This window comes from Anabrus simplex, chromosome 6 (genome assembly GCF_040414725.1).
Source record: "Anabrus simplex isolate iqAnaSimp1 chromosome 6, ASM4041472v1, whole genome shotgun sequence".
Lineage (NCBI taxonomy): Eukaryota > Metazoa > Arthropoda > Insecta > Orthoptera > Tettigoniidae > Anabrus > Anabrus simplex.
Window position 1 is genome coordinate 297,266,496 of NC_090270.1, and position 19,411 is coordinate 297,285,906.

General features: G+C 38.3%; 1 protein-coding gene across 1 annotated transcript in view; it reads right to left on the reverse strand.

The window, feature by feature from the left end:
- Positions 1–15,176: 15,176 nt before the first annotated feature.
- The window catches only part of Amun (protein amun), a 93,191-nt gene continuing 88,956 nt past the window's right edge, over positions 15,177–19,411 (reverse strand). Inside the window, exon 6 of the mRNA XM_067149341.2 lies at positions 15,177–16,084. Within this exon, the coding sequence (XP_067005442.1) occupies positions 15,755–16,084 (330 nt within the window). The 3' untranslated portion in view covers positions 15,177–15,754. The remainder of the gene's footprint in view (positions 16,085–19,411) is intronic.

Sequence of the window (19,411 nt, forward strand, 5' to 3'; positions counted from 1 at the left end):
AGCCACAAAAGCGCAAATGGTCTTCTCCTTCTCCACGACAACGCAAGACCTAACACAAGTCTGTGTATCCGACAGGAGCTCACAAAACTTCAGTGGACTGTTCTTTCTCATCCACCCTACAGCTCGGATCTCGTGCTTCTGACTTCCATCTGTTTGGCTCAATGAAGGATCCACTCCACTGGAACCACTACGTGGATGATGGGGAAGTTATCGATGCAGCACGATGTTGGCTCCGACATCGATCAGTCAAGTGGTACCATGCAGGCATACAGGCCCTCACATTAGGGTAGCATAAGGCCATAGCACTGAATGGAGATTATGTTGAAAGAGAGGATATAGTAGCAAAAGGATTGGGGAATAACATGGTGTACTTGAATCCTCAATAAAACCAACCTGCTTTCAGAAAAAAATATGTGTTGCATTATATACTGAACTCCCTTCGTACCTTTGATTTGAGGTGCAGGTAGCATCTTGATGATCAGATAGAACTCCGGTCAGCTGATACCATATCATCCAGATGGCTGTCACTGTTGCTGCATATGAGGGAACTGAGGTATTTGAATTCCTGCACTTTCTTCAACTCTTTTCCATTGATGCTGATAATCAATGCATTCAGTGATGTCACCCTTGCCTTTATGTGCCATACTCTATATACTCTGTCTTGTTGGGATAGAGTCGAAGCCCAAATTCACCAAACTGTTCTTTCCACTGCTGCGTTTTCTACTGGAGGCTTTCACATTGTAAATCCGCCAAAAAGATGTCATCGGCGTAGAGGAGTGTCCATGGGTGGGGCGTTTGCAGGTCAAGAACAAACAGTAAAGGTGGAAGCACCGATCCCTGATGTACTCCAACATTAACAGTGAAGGGAGGCTATGTTGCTGCTACACGTCGGACTGTAATGGAAACTTTACGGTACAGCAGCTGGATACACTGGACATAGGCTTCAAGGACATTGTGGGACCGTAGAGCATGTCAACCAAGTGTGTGTAGGACATGATCGAAGGCCTTCTCCAAGTCGAGTAATGCCATGTGGACAGGTTTGGACTTTTCATGGTGCTTCTCCAAAAGGAAATGGGCAGCGTAAATGACATTCTTCATTTTGCTTCCTTTCACGAAACCGCACTGATTCAGAGTTATAGAAGAAATTTTACGATGCCTGGCACCAATTACCCTTTCAAGTATTTTCACGACATGACACAAAAGCCATACGGCCGATAATCAATTTGTTCAGTCATGTCACCCTTGCCTTTCCAAATTGGTGCTGTAATGCTAGTTGTCTAAATTGCTGGGGCCACTCCATCATCGATGATCTGGTTGAAGGGAGTGGCAAGGACCTTGGATCCTTGGTGGCCAAACATCTTCCACTATTCGATTGAGGAGTCACTGGGGCCACTTGCCTTCCCATTCTTCATCTCCCTTGTTGCTTCTTCAAACTCCTTGGTGCTAATTGGCTGTACAGGCCCAGAGACTGGATTCACACTTTGGATTGGAGGATGGTCGATTTCCTCATTACTTATTTTGGAGAAGTAGTCGCTCCATCGGCAAAGGATAGTGGGTGGGTTTCGGAGCAGAAGTGGTTTCTGTCCTTAATGTGCTTGACATGTCGTGAGTTGCTTGATGACATGCATGAGTCAAACAATATATTTTATTTTCTGCTTCAGGCGAGTGTAATTCTGAATATACATGGTTGTAGTAGGCAGCCTTGGCTGCTGCTTATGCTCGTTTGGCCGCTAATTTTAGTACCTTGTAATGCTGAAGATCTTTATTGGTATGGGACTGGAACCATACTTTGAATGCCTTCTTCTTATCCTTCAGAGCCACTTGCAGTTCATCGTTCCAACATCACACTTGATTATCAATGGCTCGTTTCCCCAAGGATGGCAGTAGCTGCAGTATGTACTAGTCCAAACAAGTCGTTCTATATGGCTGATGCTGGCTGGATTTTGTTAACACTGTTGGAATCAAGGACAGCCATGAACAAAGTTTTACATTCATGTTAAGCACCACATTATATCTGTTTGACCCCATTGATTCGTGGCCACTTTTGGCCTAGATTAATCATCTGGAGATCCACAATGAGAGGCCAATGCTTGGGGGAAATTGATTTTAAAGGGATTACTTTTTAACATTCGTCACCCACTTCAGGTCACGTCGTCTTACAAGCAGATAATTTATTTATCTTGACGATGATGATGCTTGTTGTTTAAAGAGGTCTAACATCTAGGTCATCGGCCCCTGTATGAGTGCAGTGTAGGTAACGAGATGAGTGGGCCTCTTTTTCCAGTATGTGTTGGTCATTATGAGCTCTTGTGTTTCAGCAAGTCTAAAATCTGAGTACCATTGTCATTGCGAGTGCCAAATCCATTACTTCCATGACACTGGTTATAACTAGAGCCCGGATTTCCATGCACTATCAAATCTCAAAATATGCATGCATTCATGCAAAATAAACTGGAAAATATGCACTATCAAAATTCATTTCAACATGGTTACAACTAAGTTCTCCAAATTGCCTTGATTGTCAACACATTCTTTAACACATAGAAAATGATCTTTCTATACCACAAGAAGTACAGGTGTATGCTTAAATGAAAACATTTGGGACAAAGCGAGATCAAAAAAGTTATGTCTTTTGCATTTTCACCACACAATATATCTTTTGTACGCTTGACAAATTCAAAATCATGATTTGAATGGATCACAAACACTTTGTACAGCTTATGTCTAGCTGCTACAGCTATTTTCTGTGTGATGTATGCAGACACATTTAAATGTCTTCAATAACTGCTAACGATGTAGCTTTGGCTCAGTTGAACTTTGAATAGAAAGCAGCATATTTAAGGAGCCAGCCTTTACTGAACTTCTACACATCATCCTTGACCAGCAATTTAAGGATCTGTATCGTAAGCTACTTTTTAATGTAGAACGGCGCACCAAATTTTTATGAATCTCTATCATGGAGCAACTTTTAAATGTAGTGCAGTGCATCTCTTGAACCTTACCTTAATTTCTTACATAGTATGTACATTGCTTATACTTTCAACATAATTTTATTTTATGTAACCAGTCTTGACTTCAGTTCTATGAGTTGCACATACAGTTTTTAAGATCTTTTGTGTCCATACATTGTTTATTTTCTTAGATATATTTGTGTTGGTTTGCTTTAAGGCTGATGATGACCTACAGTTAGGTCGAAACTAGTCCCTGAACGTAAATGTAATGTAAAATATTGTACAGTTTGTATTGAAAAGGTGGACCTTAATAATAAAATATTTATATACTATTGTAATCACAGTTCAATACAGATCAATCACAATGAAATGTATATCTCTCAAGTACACCAAGAGCTCCATGCGCAGGATTTCGAAGCTCGAATGGAGTTCTGTCATTGGCTATCAAGACAGGCTGGACAATGATGCAGCATTCCTATCACATATATTTTCCTCGGACGAATCGCACTTCCACAATAATGCGGACGTCAATCGCCACAACATGCTCTATTGGAGTCCGGACAATCCTTACTGGGTGCGACAGGCGGCCAAGTAAGTACAATGGGGAGTGAATGTCTGGTGTGGAATCTTGGGGGATCGCCTGATTGGTCCTCATTTCTTTAAGGGCCATTGGACGGGCCCACGCTACTTGCACTTTCTGCATCAGGAACTCCAACTGCTGCTGGAGGATGTGCCCTCGCATGATCGTTCGACGATGTGGTTGCAACAGGATGGAGCTCCACCACCTTCGACTTTACCCATTCATAACAATCTCGACACCGAGGTGTCATATTTATTCGTCTTCCCCCCTAAGGTTTTAGTTCTGGGCTAATCGCCATTGAAATTTGTGTCTTATAACCTTGATTTTCTGCAAACTATCTTCCTTCCTTTTCTTCTCTACTTCAAGCTTTATTTAATATACTACTACTCTGAGCATTGCGCTCATAGTCTTGGTTTGAACTCTTGGAAAGTAAAGTAACTTGTTTGTGCTGCTCTCTCTACTGAGAATTCGTACTGTGATGCTCCGCCTCCTAACCAATTAGAGGTCTCGGTGGTGGAAGCTCTTTCTCGCTCATCATTGCCGAGCGCGAGAGCGGCCATTAAGGTATTGGGAATTGAAGAAGATGCATCGTCAGGGTACCTCGTGTCTCGTGCAGCAGTAGTTTCCAGCCTGTGAGATGGATTATGGCTAAGTAATATTAGAGAGAGAGGGCTCTCTCTCTCTCCCTCAGTATTGTTTTGGTGTTCTGCTTCATCATGGGAACGTCCCCAGGCTGTATGGATTTTTAATTTTCTTTATGATTTCATCATCTATGCGAGTATTAAAATGGCGCTGTGGCATCATCTCAAGCTCTGGAATTTCTTCCGCCCCTTCGTGAAATGAACTCCTTTTGGTATGCATCTATTTTGAAAACTTGACTGGATTATGTGGCATGTGGGACTCTATATTGCTTTCGGTCTCCTCCTCTCGGCTTAACTTTTTTTTTTTTTTAAATTGTATTCCAAATATTATTTGGGTTCATTGTAATAGATGTGTTCATGGTATTGATCGTGTACTAAAAGTATTGTGATATTGATCTGGGGTGAAGCTGAATTATGATCTAAATTATAAAAGAAAATAGATACTGAACTATTTTTAATTATGTTTGCTAACAAATCACCCCACTAGGTAAAGTTTTGAACCATTTGAGTTCTACCCAAGAGGATGGTAATTTTATTTAATTTTTCTGTCTCAATTTTAATTTTCTTGCTTCATTCTTTGATTTTTCATGTAAAATTGTGCCTTACTCTTTCGTTGTTGGTGCCATTGTTACTGTTGTAATTTTGGTAATGGCTTGGTTCATGGCGTGTGTGCGTTGCCATGGTAATTGGTAATTGTTGATTTTGAGATTATTATTGATGGGGAGATTGATGATGCTCCCTTCTCAGAGTCCAGCTATCTTGTGCGAAGTTTCTTTTTTATTTGATGATTTCCCTTGCTCTTATGATATTTTGAGTTCATAAATGAGCCATTTTTTAAATTTGGCTTCTTATTCTACCTGTTTGAGTGGTAGTCGTTGTGATGATTAATCTGGACTGCCGGTAGCCATCCCTGTTGGTGAGAACTCCGTGGTTACGAACGCAATATTGAAAGAATAACAACAAATAATTATTTTATTTAACCTATTCCTCTGGTATGCTGAGGCCTCCAAGATATCAGTTTTAAGTTATGCTTAGTTCATTTTCTTTTTAGCTGGAAGACCAAGATTTGTAATATTAACTTACGTTTTAGAGTTTTAACTTAATTTTCTATTTGTTTCTTTTTTAATTTTTCCTGGGTGGACGTTTTTCCCTGTTACCATTTCAATTTATATTATTTATTAAATAAATCCTATTTATTTTTCTTTCAAGAAAGATATGTTGTTCTTCTTTTAAAAGTTAGTTTTTTGATACCAGGTACTGTTATTATTTATCCACGGGTTTACTGAGGCACCTTTCCATCATTTCAGGTAAGTTTCCCTTCTTGTTTATTTTGGTGATGTTTGAGGGTGTCTGATTACGCTTCCTGTTTTTCTTAATGAACTAGCTTATTTGCTGGAACTGCTAGTTGTTGCCCCCCCATTTTTTAAACTGCCGTTATCGTAGTTGTTGTGGTGTTAGACCACGTAACGGGTCAATCTGAACGAGGAACTACCAGGGAAATCGATAGGACGAGGAGGCCCTGTTTCTTGACCTGCCAGAATCTTCGAATTTAACACCGTTAGACTTCTTCTTGAGGGGACATTTGAAGAACATTGTTTACACTCAAGCGCCGAAAAAACCCGACCAGTTCCGGCAACTCATCACGGATGCCTGCCAAGCAATTACACCTGGAATGCTTCAGCGTACAAGACTATCTATTGGACACCGGGCCCAAATGTGCATAAACCAAAACGTCATCACATCGAGCATTTGCTGCGATAAAACCTTGTCAGGGCAGTTTTGTTCCCATTCCGGTCTGTATGTGTCCGGCCTGCTAACTAATCGACCCTTCTTAGGGGGGGGGGGAGAGAGAGAGAGAGAGAGAGAGAGAGAGAGAGAGAGAGAGACACACACATATTTGCATGGTATTGAACTTACAATGCGCGCAGTACGTATTAAACAAATATTTAAAAAATTTGTATTCTTTGCCCCGGACTCGAACCTCCCACCTGATGTGCAAGCCCACTCTGCCATGTCTTTACCAACTACACTACGGTTCCGTATGGCACACTGGGCATCTTATAGCAAGTATTAGGTTTACTGCGGTCACAGTATCGATTTAGGGTTTGGCCGGCATGTCAGGTTCATATGATCTAGAAGGCACAGGCACGTCTTCCAGTATTTAAATACGAGTATAAGATTACAGCGTCCTATCATGGTGAGGTGGTAAATACCTAGATACTCAGTTGTGTTGTCTGAGCATACTGGCAGGGCAGATGTTTTCAGGATGGAATGAATATTGTGGGGGATAAAACTAGATTGGAAGGGGCGGCTGAATCACGCTGTATTACATACAAGGAATATACAACACAATGCACTCATTCTTTCTTTAGCGACTATACATCAATTCAATATATCACACATTCTGTATTAGACAACGTTTCAAAACTATGATCAGACAATATGACAGCCTTGTTTCTATCTATCGCACTTCTTTCAAATGCATTAATATTTACTATCAACAGATTTAGTTACTGACAGCTAACTATGCTCTTTAAGCTATCACTGGAATAATGACACAAAAACGAAGTGCAAACTCACATGTGAATTAATTTCAAAATTTATATACCTCACGGTCTTTCGCAATAAAATCCTGCTTGTCTTACTCTCTAATACTCATCTGACCTATATACCGTTTGCCAATAAATTTGCATGTTCTGTTAAGTGACAAGCAGCATTTAGGACTATTTGTAGTGAATGCAGTCATTTAAACTTGTAAAAAAAGGAGCGAACATAAAAGTGCACTGTGTTGTTGGCAAAGGGTAGATAAACCTCCACGTATTAAATAGTCAGGAAATTTTTATGACTATTTTGCTCAAGGTTCCAATGACTATTCCAGTATAAGAATATTGGGAACATCAATAATCGTCTGCCTATCACCAAGAAGTTAGCAATTTTGAGTTGTCCCTTTCATTTTAGCCCACCTATATGCACTGTAATTCTGAAAGGTGTGGAACTAAACGACAGGTACATTCTGCTATGTTTTGTTTCAAGATATTGACCAGAAAATATATTTGCAAAATTATTGATTGAATGCAACACTGCATTTTCTTCGTAACTAACGGTTCTCCAGGAAATTTGGCTGGGTTCTTTTGTTTGTTTTGTTAATGATCTCTCTTTTAACAGCAAGTACGAACACTCCTCTTGGATCCCAAGTACCAACAAAATCAAAGCTGGTTGATGTTCAATCAGTACTTCATACCAATCTTAACCTATGGTATCGAATACTGCACCCTCACTAAGAAGGACTCATCAAGGTTGCAGGCATCTGAGACGAAGTTCCTGAGGTCCACAATTCAAAGAACAAAACTGGACAAGTTAAGGAATGACATGGTTAGACAGGAAGCTGGGATCGAGACATCATTGTCAAATTGGGTCAGAATGTCCAGATTGAGGTGGTTTGGGCATGTAATGAGGATGAATCCAACAAAGTCAACTTACATTAACTTGGAGAGACATGTGGCAGGAGAATGGGTGGAAGACCAAGAACACACTGGATGGATATCATAAAAATGGACATTGCAAATCGGGGAAGGACCCTGGAGGACGTTATCAATAACAGAACATATTTCAATAAGACAGAGTGGAAGAGGCTCGCCAACAGCACCCAGGAACTGGAAGATGATGATGTGCTAATGAACATGTTCCAGAGCACCTGCCAGGTGAGTACTGTTTGACTGGATATTTGGCTGGTTCTTGGTAGGTCCTGCTAATTCAGACTAGGTATCAGTGTGTGCAAACAATGCTGCTTAAAAATTACTTGTCAACAAAAACTACAAAAAGAAGTCTGCAACATTGTCAACACACAGGGAAAATCTAAATACGACTTGCACTTGCCCTACTCACTCCTGTTTCCCATGCACGTAGCATATGAAACATCTTCAATACTACTTTTTTCCTTGAGTTGGCCTTGCGTCGCACCAACACAGATAGGTCTTATGGCGACAAGGGGATAGGAAAGGCCAAGGAATGGGAAGTGGCCGTGGCCTTAATTAAGGAAGAGCCCAGCATTCGCCTGGTGTGAAAATGGGAAACCACGGAAAGCCATCTTCAGGGCTGCCAACAGTGGGGCTCAAACCCACTACCTCCCAGATGCAAGCTCACAGCTGTGCGCCCCTTACCGCACGGCCAACTCGCCTGGTTTTCAATAATACTGAGTTGCTCAAAAAACATATATACACTTTAACAGAGAATGGCTTAAGTATTATTGTATTATAACAATCTAAAGTGAGAAGTTACATACTGCACACAGTTTGTTGGTTCAATTACAGTAAGTGCTCAAACTATGAACCATCAGCCTACATGTATGGTGACATCTTTCAGAGTAGCCAAATGGATTTCACAAGTAAAAATAAAGAGGGGGGGGGGGGGGGTACTCAATCTGGCACTTTCGTCCTATCCAACGAGCTGGTAGTGAGTCACTGAGATACACATACTTTTCTCATTTCTGTGAAAGTGGGCTGGTGCACCAACTTGTCGGAAGTACAACGGATCATCACCAAACAAAGCATGACTTGTTAATGTACCCAGCATCTACAAGTAAGCCTGACCAGTAACCACACCTTCAAAAAAGAACTGTCCAATCAGTACCCTTCATGATAGTCCACACTCACAAAGTCCTTATCTTTTAAAAAGTGCATTCTTCAAATTAGAAGGAAACATTATCATTCAACTCTACACTTGTCTAACACCGAATGTCAACAACACACTCTTTCTTTATAAAATTGTATCTGTTATAATTTATGTCTTGCCTTAACTTTATGACTTTTGACTGATGGTCTCTAGCAAGACCAAAACTAGTTTCAAATATATGTAATTTTTTTAAGGTTACAATAAACGAATATTGAATATAGGTTGAAACCTTTTAACTCTTGTTTTACATTATACTGTATTACTCTTCAATACAGAATAATGTGATATTTATTACCTATGATTACACTTGACCTAATCGCTTCCGTTTCACATGCATACCGTGTTGCTGATTTCTGTGGTGAGCATGAGAATGTATCCAACACCTGGACAGAAGACACTTCACTTTTGGCTGTACGAGGCCAGATCTTCCTTTATGCATATCTATCACTGATCCATGCCACTCAAACTTATCGCAAAGGTAAACAATGGTTAGACACACTGGCGGTTCAGTTCTATATTTCTGTCTCTACTGCAGCTGCAGTCAGACATTTACGGCATTCCAATACCATTTCAGGATGGTTTTTCATGGCTCAGATAGATGTGTTTGCAGCATGACTGTACTTTCTAGAATGGCTGCAACACGTTACATGGGTTATGTGTGGCATCACAACATTAATACATTCTGTTCAAGAACCATTGTTCTAAATATTCAACCTGCAGCAAACGCGATGTTAAAGCATATCACTCCTACATTTTTCACAGAGTGTATAGGCCTACATATATTTTAACAACTCAGTACTTTTAAGTACAGACTGCACAATCAAGGGGGCGAAACCACGTTATTTTAATGAAGCTATCAGCCATCATATTAAAAAACTGCAGTCTAAAGAGTATAAAAGCAAAAATAAAGCTATATTTCATTGCTGAAAGTTTTGTTCTCTATACCGATTATGAACAGCTATGTATTTGATCTGTTTTTTATTTATGCACTTTCATTATTACGATTTAATTTTGTAGTTACTTGCTAAATAGTCAAAATAAATACAACTTGAGCTCCAGATTCTCTCTAGATATGTTCCTTGCTTTCGGTCGGACTTGTAATTGAGACCTAGACATTTTCAGCAGACTTTTTTTGTGTGTGTTGGAAAATGTACAGCATGTTTATTTAGACATCCACGTGTCACATTGGTAAACATACCAGTGCTGCTGAAAAAAAAAAAAAAAACCTCTGCAATTTGTTGTATTCCATAAAGTTCTTACCATTCAAGAAGAATTTACAATTCCAAATGAAAATGAAGATTCAAACAAAAGTATGACATAATTTAATGATAAATTTAAATAAATAACGTTTTGTAAGGCAGCTGTCCATTAACGTGCTTCAGAAAAAGAATTGTTTATTGAAGAATGTTTTTAAACTATTGTAAGAAATACTCCTGAGAAAAGAAAAAACTCAATATGAGAATGGAAAAACAATATCTGGCAAATATGACTAATGATGATAACTGTATTAGGCAACACCTACTGGGTTGCAGACTTGAAGTGGCAAGAATGCCAATTTTCACATTACAATAGGATGGCCATCTAGCAGCTTCCGAATAGTTACTAGAGCAGACTTAGTAATTTGGTCAGTGGTTGCTGAGGGCAAAACCAGATGTCTTTCTAAGATTTTTAAGTTGTTCAAAATTTGACTGCTTCGGCCAAGACCGAAACCATAATCTTAGTACAAGTCTGGCCACACTACTTGCAACCCAAAGAGACGGCTATGACAGCAACAATAATGCAGTAAGAACCTCAATACAGCATTATCCTGAATACAAGAAAAATGGCTTTGTTCTGGTGTATCAAGTTATGAAAGCTAACCTGGATTTATGCTTTAAAAGGGAACGAACAAGAAATGAGTACAAAATGTTACATTATGCAATTGATGAACCTATACTCACCATTTGGTCACTTCTCTTTAATTACCACTGAGGCAGATTATTCAGTCCTCCAAAATTATTTTAGTATCCATACTCCCTCAAGATTTATCATGTATCCTTGAGCATAGGGCGGCAAGCAAAGACCACGTTTTTACTGAGATACGAGCTAGATTCCACTTTTATGCCTTCACATAAAAATGAACTTACTGTACATATAAAACAATTCCATCATGAAGAGCTTCCAACCTGTTGCACAGGAAAGAGGAAAACAGTCCATGAGGTTGTGGCAAGAACATGGGAAATTCTATTTGTGGTCATGTGTCCTTTAAGTAGATTAGTTCAATTTTAACACATATATTTCATAGTATGCCAACGTCTGTCACAAAAGGATGCACAAGGGCAACTATGAGAAAAAAATTTTCAAGATCTCAATGCCAATAGTAAAAAATGTAATAATGAAGTCAAAGAAATAAACCACAAGTATTTTATATTCCATCAAGGTTTCTCCAAAATTAGACAAATGCAATGGGTTATAAAATATATTTAAAAGACGTAAATGTGCCTTGGCTGCTAACATTTATTGTTGTGATTGGGTTTATTGTTATATCAGTCTTCGTCATATAAAGGTTTGGCTGTAATAATGATATGCTATCCTCTTAAGACACCAGGGTACCAGAAATGTGTCCCGGAAAGGGGTTCTTTTAACACGTCAAGAAATAAAACACGCAAGTCTGAGATTTAAGCACTCCCTCAAGATTTATCATGTAACCTTGAGCACAGGGCAGCAAGCAACAGACCCTGTTTTTACTGAGACACAAGCTAGATTCCACTTTTATACCTTCACATAAAAATGAACTTATTGTACATTTTAAAAAATTCAGATGACTACATTAACTCTAGCTAAAACAAAACTTACCTTGAAGCAATTTCATAACATTTTCACCTTTAACTACACAAAACAAAATGCTAAACTTTAACATTTTGTTTAGATTAACAAGACACTAAATAGCCAATGCTTCTATCAAGCAATCTTTTCTTCCAGTTTTTTTACTCTGAAGTTGTTTTTCAAATCAGAACAATATTCTTTATGAATGGACTATGTCGAATAAATAACGTTTGCTTGTTACATATGCAGTGAACCGGCCACTGTAGTCACTTTTTAACATATTCAGACCTACCATATTTTAACACGGACCCTGGCAGTGATCTGGGACTCTTCCCTGAATTTTAATACATTGTTAAACAACAGAAAAACATAGTACATACCTGAATTTTGTATCATATGAAGGTGTCAGCCATTCAACACGAAGATATTAATCAGGAAGTACATAATATAAAGTATTCTAATTATACTAATCTTATATATGAGAAAAAACTTTACATTCAAGCTTTACCAATGAGCCTGCTCAAACAATAAAAATGAAAATTTAATGTGGCTACTTAACCACAAATAAACACAACTCCATTTGAAATGCACAATTTACCTATTCAGGAACAGTTTGTTTTGGTATAGTAGCCCTGGAAACATTGGGCTATGCACAGTCCACTCCTCGCACCACCATCTACTTTCTTTTCGCGGTACAGGTGAATCATCAATCTTTGACTCTGCATCTAAACGAAAAAATAAGCCCAAATTTCTGGAGAGGTGAAGTATTTCTATCGTTCGTATTCGGAGTCATATAATGCAGCTAAAAAAGTTGAACTCGAAAGTTTGTAAGCAGAGTCTTCACCACTGTCATCTATTTCCTAAACCACTTCTCCCGATAAAATATCCAAGATATCACTATCACTGAGCCACAACGAGGATATGTTTGTACAGTAACACAGCTGACAGCATGATAGATTTGGTGCGCTCAGCACCCAGCACATCAAGTGCTTCGACAGAAGTCACGGCAAGGAGAAACTACTTTTAAACGTTTGAGTTTAAACTTCCCGATAACTGCTGCATTCTAGTGGACACTAGATAAACTACTACCTTCAACGAAGGGACGGGAACCATATGGGGTATGTGCAGCTGCCTGTAATCACGCGCGAAAATCACGCATGTATGGGATATGGGCGCCGTCCACAACCAAGGAAACAGCATGCCTGTATCATAGTTAACAAACCAAATCTTTTTTTCAATTAGGCTATACTCATTACAGCAGGTATGGAAAATGTATACAGGATGAAGGGGAAAAAATCTGACAAGACGTTGGATTTTAAAATTTCAAATAAGAAGCAAAAAGAAAATTACCAGATAAAATAAATACCAGTTTGAAACTGAATTTAATAGCTAATTCCACTGGGTATAAAAATATAACCAGAGATTACAAATTCATTGCCAATAAAGTTCATTACATGTAGTACCCATTATGTAGAAAACCTGCTGTATCTAGAGCAGTGAAGGAACAGGATAAACATTAATACAAAACTGGATGATACAAAGAAAACAGACAATTGTTGCTCTTTTTTAGTCAACAGGCACATGTGAAAGTCAAGGGATGATGGTAATTATTTACCTCCAGCCAGAGCTCGAACTGCCTCTTATCTTTGCACCCTTTTGATGATTGCTTCAGCTAACTGATACTCATTAGTCTAGAATGAGTTACACAAACATCCATGACTTGACCAAACTGAGTTTCAGCCCATTAATTCGAAATTACGACCCCTTTCATCAAGAAACCTTGAACAAGACGTAGCATCTCCAAAATAAAATCACAACCATGAATCAGAATTAATATATTAGTACGTACATACATGTTATAGTTCACGTACTTATAAGCTATAAAAATATTTTTCTCAAATTGAATGTCCATTGTAGAAACTTAGCATGATAATGGGGCACAGCTTTCTGCAGAGTATAGGCCATCTCAAAGTACTCCAATTTCCTAGATTAATTATCATATCTTTGGTAACCTACAAAAAAAGTACCCAATGGCCATTTTAAAGAGTTACCATATCAGCACCCATCATTCAGGATGAAAAATTATGCCATGAACAAAAACCTACATTATTTCTTCTAACTGCTCTCTATCTTTCTGGACGAGTTTCAATTAAAGAAAAATTGAAATATATTAAATTAAATTAAATAGTATAGAATATCGCCTATGGTACAACAACTCGTAAGAAGCAGCCCGTCTTGTTCAATCTTTCCTTCTCCTTTGAAGAATGAAAGGAGTTTTAACTGAAATTTTGTCTAATCATTTACCACCATGAATCAAAGATTATTATACTGTAGTTACATGTCAACTGTTACTCAAATTTCACAACAGAACTTCCTAGACAAATGGGTTTGTTCATTATCAAACAGTTCATTCACCGCAGAAGTAAGTCCAATTTTAGAATAACTATCCCGTAATGTCCATTTCTTGAGAGTTGGTTATACTGCTGTTAAACAATAGGTTTAAAGTACAACTTTTATGATTGGAAAATAAAAAAATTAATACATCTTATTGAATGTTATTGCTTTCTTAGCACTTCACCAGACACATCAGGTGCTGTTTGTCACTGAGATAAAGCATCAAGAATAACAATCAGGAAACTACTTATCCATCCAGTTAGTCCATGAAGAACAGCAGAATTTCCTTATACATTATGCTAGCTATTTATCAGCCGTTATATTATCATCCTGTGCTGTATATTACTATTGCATCAACACTGTTTTGTTTCACAGACTCACTAGACATTTGAAATTTCTATACTTACCTTCAACAGACAATGGGTAAAAGTAAGCCAAATTATTACTATGATGGTAAAGTGCATTTTTGACAAGAGGCAATGGTACAACTTTATAAGCAATAATTTCGAAGGAGACAAATCCTTCCACAAGTTTGCCTGCTGCTCTTTCTCTATTTGCTTTTTATATAAAATTATGAGAGTCCTTATACCACAAGTAAGGCTTAGTCAAACATTTCTATGAAATGGACATTCTAAGTACATAAATGGACCTCCATTATTTTAAAAGAAAGTCATACTAATACAATGGGTAACTTCAAAACTAAACACTGCATTCAATGAGAAAAAGTGCTATAGAAATAAATTATCTTTACTTTAGACTGCTAATACTAGGGTCACAGAATTATACTTGGGCGATTAAAGCCAATGAACTTTATTTCCCCTAAAATTTTGAAAATCAGTGGTATCTGTAATCAGCCTTCATTGTCTATTTACTTACGATACAAAGATATTTACATAATAAGTGAAAGAATTTTGCAGCCAAATAGCAATCATCCAAGATTCATTATGAAAACTACCATATAAGTTAAGATTTCATACTCAAGGCCCATTTTCATTCATTTAAAAAGTGAGCATGAAATGAAACTAAACGGTTCATTTCTGTTTCATACAATTATTTTGGAATGTTGAGTACACACGCAAATGAAAAAATAAACAAAATTTAAAATATTTGTTCACCTTCAACGCGTTCTTTTCCTTTCTTTTTTTTTTTTTTTAAACCATTTTTGTTTTTGTCATTATTACTCACTAGGAACTGCTCAGCAACAGTTCACTCCATGTGGCAGTCAATAAAAAACTAACAAAGAAAAGTTACAAAATGAAATGTTCAATAGTTTAAATTATGGATGTGTTTCAGTTTAACGACTTGATCTTGCACATACGCAATGCACAATGAAAAACTTTGGATTGTTGGTATGTACCGTACTTACATTCAGCACTATAAAACTAGTATGTGGATATATTATGCACTTTGTATGTTTTTATTATGCGACAATAAACTGATGTACGATGAGAAATGAATGTTATGATAATGAATGGCATTTTAAATTAAATACCCGAACAGAAAATAAAGTTCTGTGTGTATTTCCACTTTCAGTACTGCACCTTTGTAAAAACGTAGGTACTAGATATTCACTTTACTGTATGTAGGAGAATGAAACGCCATTTTCCTTGGTACTGTATTAAATAAAAAAGAACACTTAACCATGATGGATGAGTGATAACCACTGTCTTACTAGGAGTTCGAATATTTTAATAAAAAAGCCGGTACATCTGTCACTTCCCTTCTTCAACTTTTGTTTTCTTTGTGGGTGGTTCTTCAAGACTGCTGGTAGTTTCTTCTTCAGTGTCTGCCTTTGAATTGGACTCACGCTTGTTATTACAGGCAAGAATACCGGAGGCAAGAGCAGTCGAGTCAGAGTCCGAAGTTGCAATAGAATCATTGGTGTTCTCATCACAAGGAGCTACCACAGTTGGTGTTGAAGGTTTGTCCATCGAATCTTCAGTGAATGATGTTGTTGTATCATCTAAGCCATCAATTCCTGTTGTAGGATGCTTACCATTGGTTGAATCTTGAGTGCTCTCATCAGAACTCTGGTCTGCATCCTAAAATACACAAACCCATCATCAATAATAATAAAAGTGATGATAATAAAGTAATAGGCCTACATACAATGTTCAGATAAAAACACAGTTTCTTTCAGACCTGAAATGACCACTTAACATAGAACTAAATACTACACTAAAAAGTTTAAAACAGATATACAGAATACAAAAAAGTTATGGTGGTATTCACTCTAATGAGCTATTGTATGGTATGCAAAAGAAAAAAACTAAGTCAAGGATGTGAAGCTTCCTTAAGTCCAACATGGTTCCAAACAACAGGAATCTTATCTATGAATATGCTTACAGTAACTTCCTCAGACTAGCAGGATAAATAAACAGCATAGCAAGAGACAACACTGTAAAGCGAGCTCAAAAGAAATTCTCATATCAGCAGGTGAAAAGAACATCTCACTCTCCCCAGCAGGTTTTCCTTTTACTCCTTTTTTTTTTTTTTTTTTTTGCTTTACGTCGCACTGACACACATAGGTCTTATGGCGACGAAAACTCTTTCTTGGCTTCATGGACATCACGTTCTTCCGACGGATTTCTACTGAAGATGGCAGATGTTGCAAAAGCGATGGTGTAAACTCTACAATCAATCATGTTAGGCAAATGGTCTTCATGGTATGAAGATTGTAACAGGAGTCAGGAACCGGCTAAATATAAAATCCTTCTGTCGTAGCAACAAAGTATTAGTAAATATTGCGAATATTAATGTTGAAGCCATCATGATAAGTACATACAGTGCATAATCAATGTTTTGACACTTCCTCTAATTATTATCTTATGTGTGGACGTATAGCCGGTTAAATTAAGTCCAAAGCTCAATGGTCCAATGAAAAGAAAAAGCATTTCGGGGTCTAAAATATGTTTCACTGGACAACAATTAACGATTGTCTTCTGCCTGTTATTGCATTCATACACGAAAACTTCAAACCAGGGAGTACAACTTGCGCCTGGTTTATTCAGTCTCAGTTAAAAGAACCCTAACACACTGCTGTTAACATAGCACTAAAAATTTAGCAGCAGGTTAAGATTTTTGCGTTTATACAAACACTTCTTGGGAACTGTTGCCTAAGACTGTGTTAACTCTCACAAGAGTCACGATAAGTGAGAATCTAGAAGGCTGCAACAGAACAATGCAATTTGTGGTGTGTGCTTCGATGCGCTTTTGTTTGAATACAGCTGTAAACCAATGCGCGTGAAGTCAACGTTTATTAACATTTTTTGTTGTGACCGTGAATTTTCTGTTGCTCTATAGAAAAAGAAAAAAAAAATTCTCTTCTTTTGGAAATTACTTCCAAGAATATACCCAGTGTTCTCCCTAGGACCATCTTAATAGGCGCACTGCTCTGCCATTTTTACAGACCATGCGGCTAACATAGCCTAGATGTGTGTTAGTTTCATAACATTCATACATTCTGAATCACTGGGTGTTCCAAATTAAAATGTAAATACTCTATCTGCTTATTTAAATGATGAATCTTCATTATTGTTAGCATAACTGTATCAGTTACATCCAAGTTCAAATGTTCATCTTGATTATCACATTGAACCGTGCGCAAGCAGTGTCTGGATTAACATGGAAGTATGGAACAGCACGCTTGCCAACCTAATACAGGAGCAAGTGACAAAGGTAGTAGTAGAACAATTGCAGGAATCTATAGAATTCAACACTAAGGTAACTGAAGACTTGCAGAGTGTTCTCGAAGATAGGGACAAAGTCATAGGCTAGAGACCCAGTCACAGGAGAAAACCAACGATCTGGAACAGTACACGAGACGCCAGAGCTTGCGAGTGTTCGGTGTAGCAGAGTCCGCACATAAGAATACGTACCAAATAATTTTAAATATCGCCGAGGAAGTTGGGGTCAATTTTAGTCTAGAAGACATTGATAGGTCACACAGGGCATGGAAAAGAGAAGGCGGACGTCCGAGACCAATAATAGTGAAGTTTGTGGCCCATCGGAAGACTGGACCACGTGAACACACAGAGCCTTCTTTCCATTTCACTGAATTCTCAGACATATTCTCTAACAACTTCCATGCCATATTAATATCAAAGAAAAAGCTAAAGGGCACAAACAAAACTATCCGGGAAGATTTCACTCCCCTGAAACTACAGCTTCTCCAGGAGGCAATTTCGAAGTATGGCGTGAAAATACGTGGTCAAAGGACGGGACAGTGATAGTGAAACGAGGTATTTGTTAAATTTTATTGATAACTTGGATTAGGCTTAACAAAATTCCGGGGAACTAGTTCAGTTAGTATTTAGAAACTGTGAAGTTGGCTTTTCTAAGGTTAAAGGAAACAAATGTCTAACTACAGCCTGCAAATCTTCCCTTCCCAAACGCAGACCAGTCAAACTACAACCAACCCCTCCCAAACCACTGGTGGCTGCCCCAGCAACATTCCTCCTGTACCTCCAGGCTCTCAACAGGTAGACCACATGAACACACGGAGCCTTCTTTCCATTTCACTGAATTCTCAGACATATTCTCCAAAAACAACTTCCATGCCATATTAATATCCAAATCGTGGTTGAAACCAAGCATCCCGTCTTCACTAGTACGTATTGGAGGGTTACACACTGATAAGAAACGATAAAGTAGGAAAAGGTGGAAGAGGCGTAGGGATATATCTGCGCAACGATATTAAATTCAAAGAAATACACAAAACACCAAGCGAATTTCACAACGGGCCGGAGTTTCTATTTACTGAATTACAAATTCGCAGTGTTAAGTGTTTATTGGGTGTTGTGCATCATGTACCGAGGACGAGATATACTGAAGACCTGGAGGAAGTACTGCAGGACCTATTACCCACGTAGGAGCATGTTATTTTAAGGGGTGACTTCAATACTGACATGATAAAATGTGACTGCTGAATCTAGACAACTGAAAGAAGTTTTCAGAGGAAACCGACGAAGTTTCCGCGGTAAAACTGAATGTAAAGTTTCGAGACTTTTAAGTCGCGTACAGGTAATTAATGTTTGAAGCAGGCCCCGCGGTCGAACTTGCCTGCTCTCACCCGGAGGACCCAGGTTCGATTCCCGGCCTAGTCAGGCATTTTTACCTGGATACGAGGGCTGGTTCCAGGTTCACTCATTCTACGATTACCTTTAATTGAGGCGCTATTTAATGGTGAGATGGCGACCCCGGTCTAGAGAGCCAGGAATAACGGCCGAGAGGATTAGTCACACTGACCATTCGACACCTCATAATCTGCAGGCGTTCGGACCGAGCAGCGGTCGCTTGGTAGGCGGAAGACCCATTGGGGCTGTAGTTTGGTTTGATTTATGGGTGTTTGTACGATTTTAAGTATACAT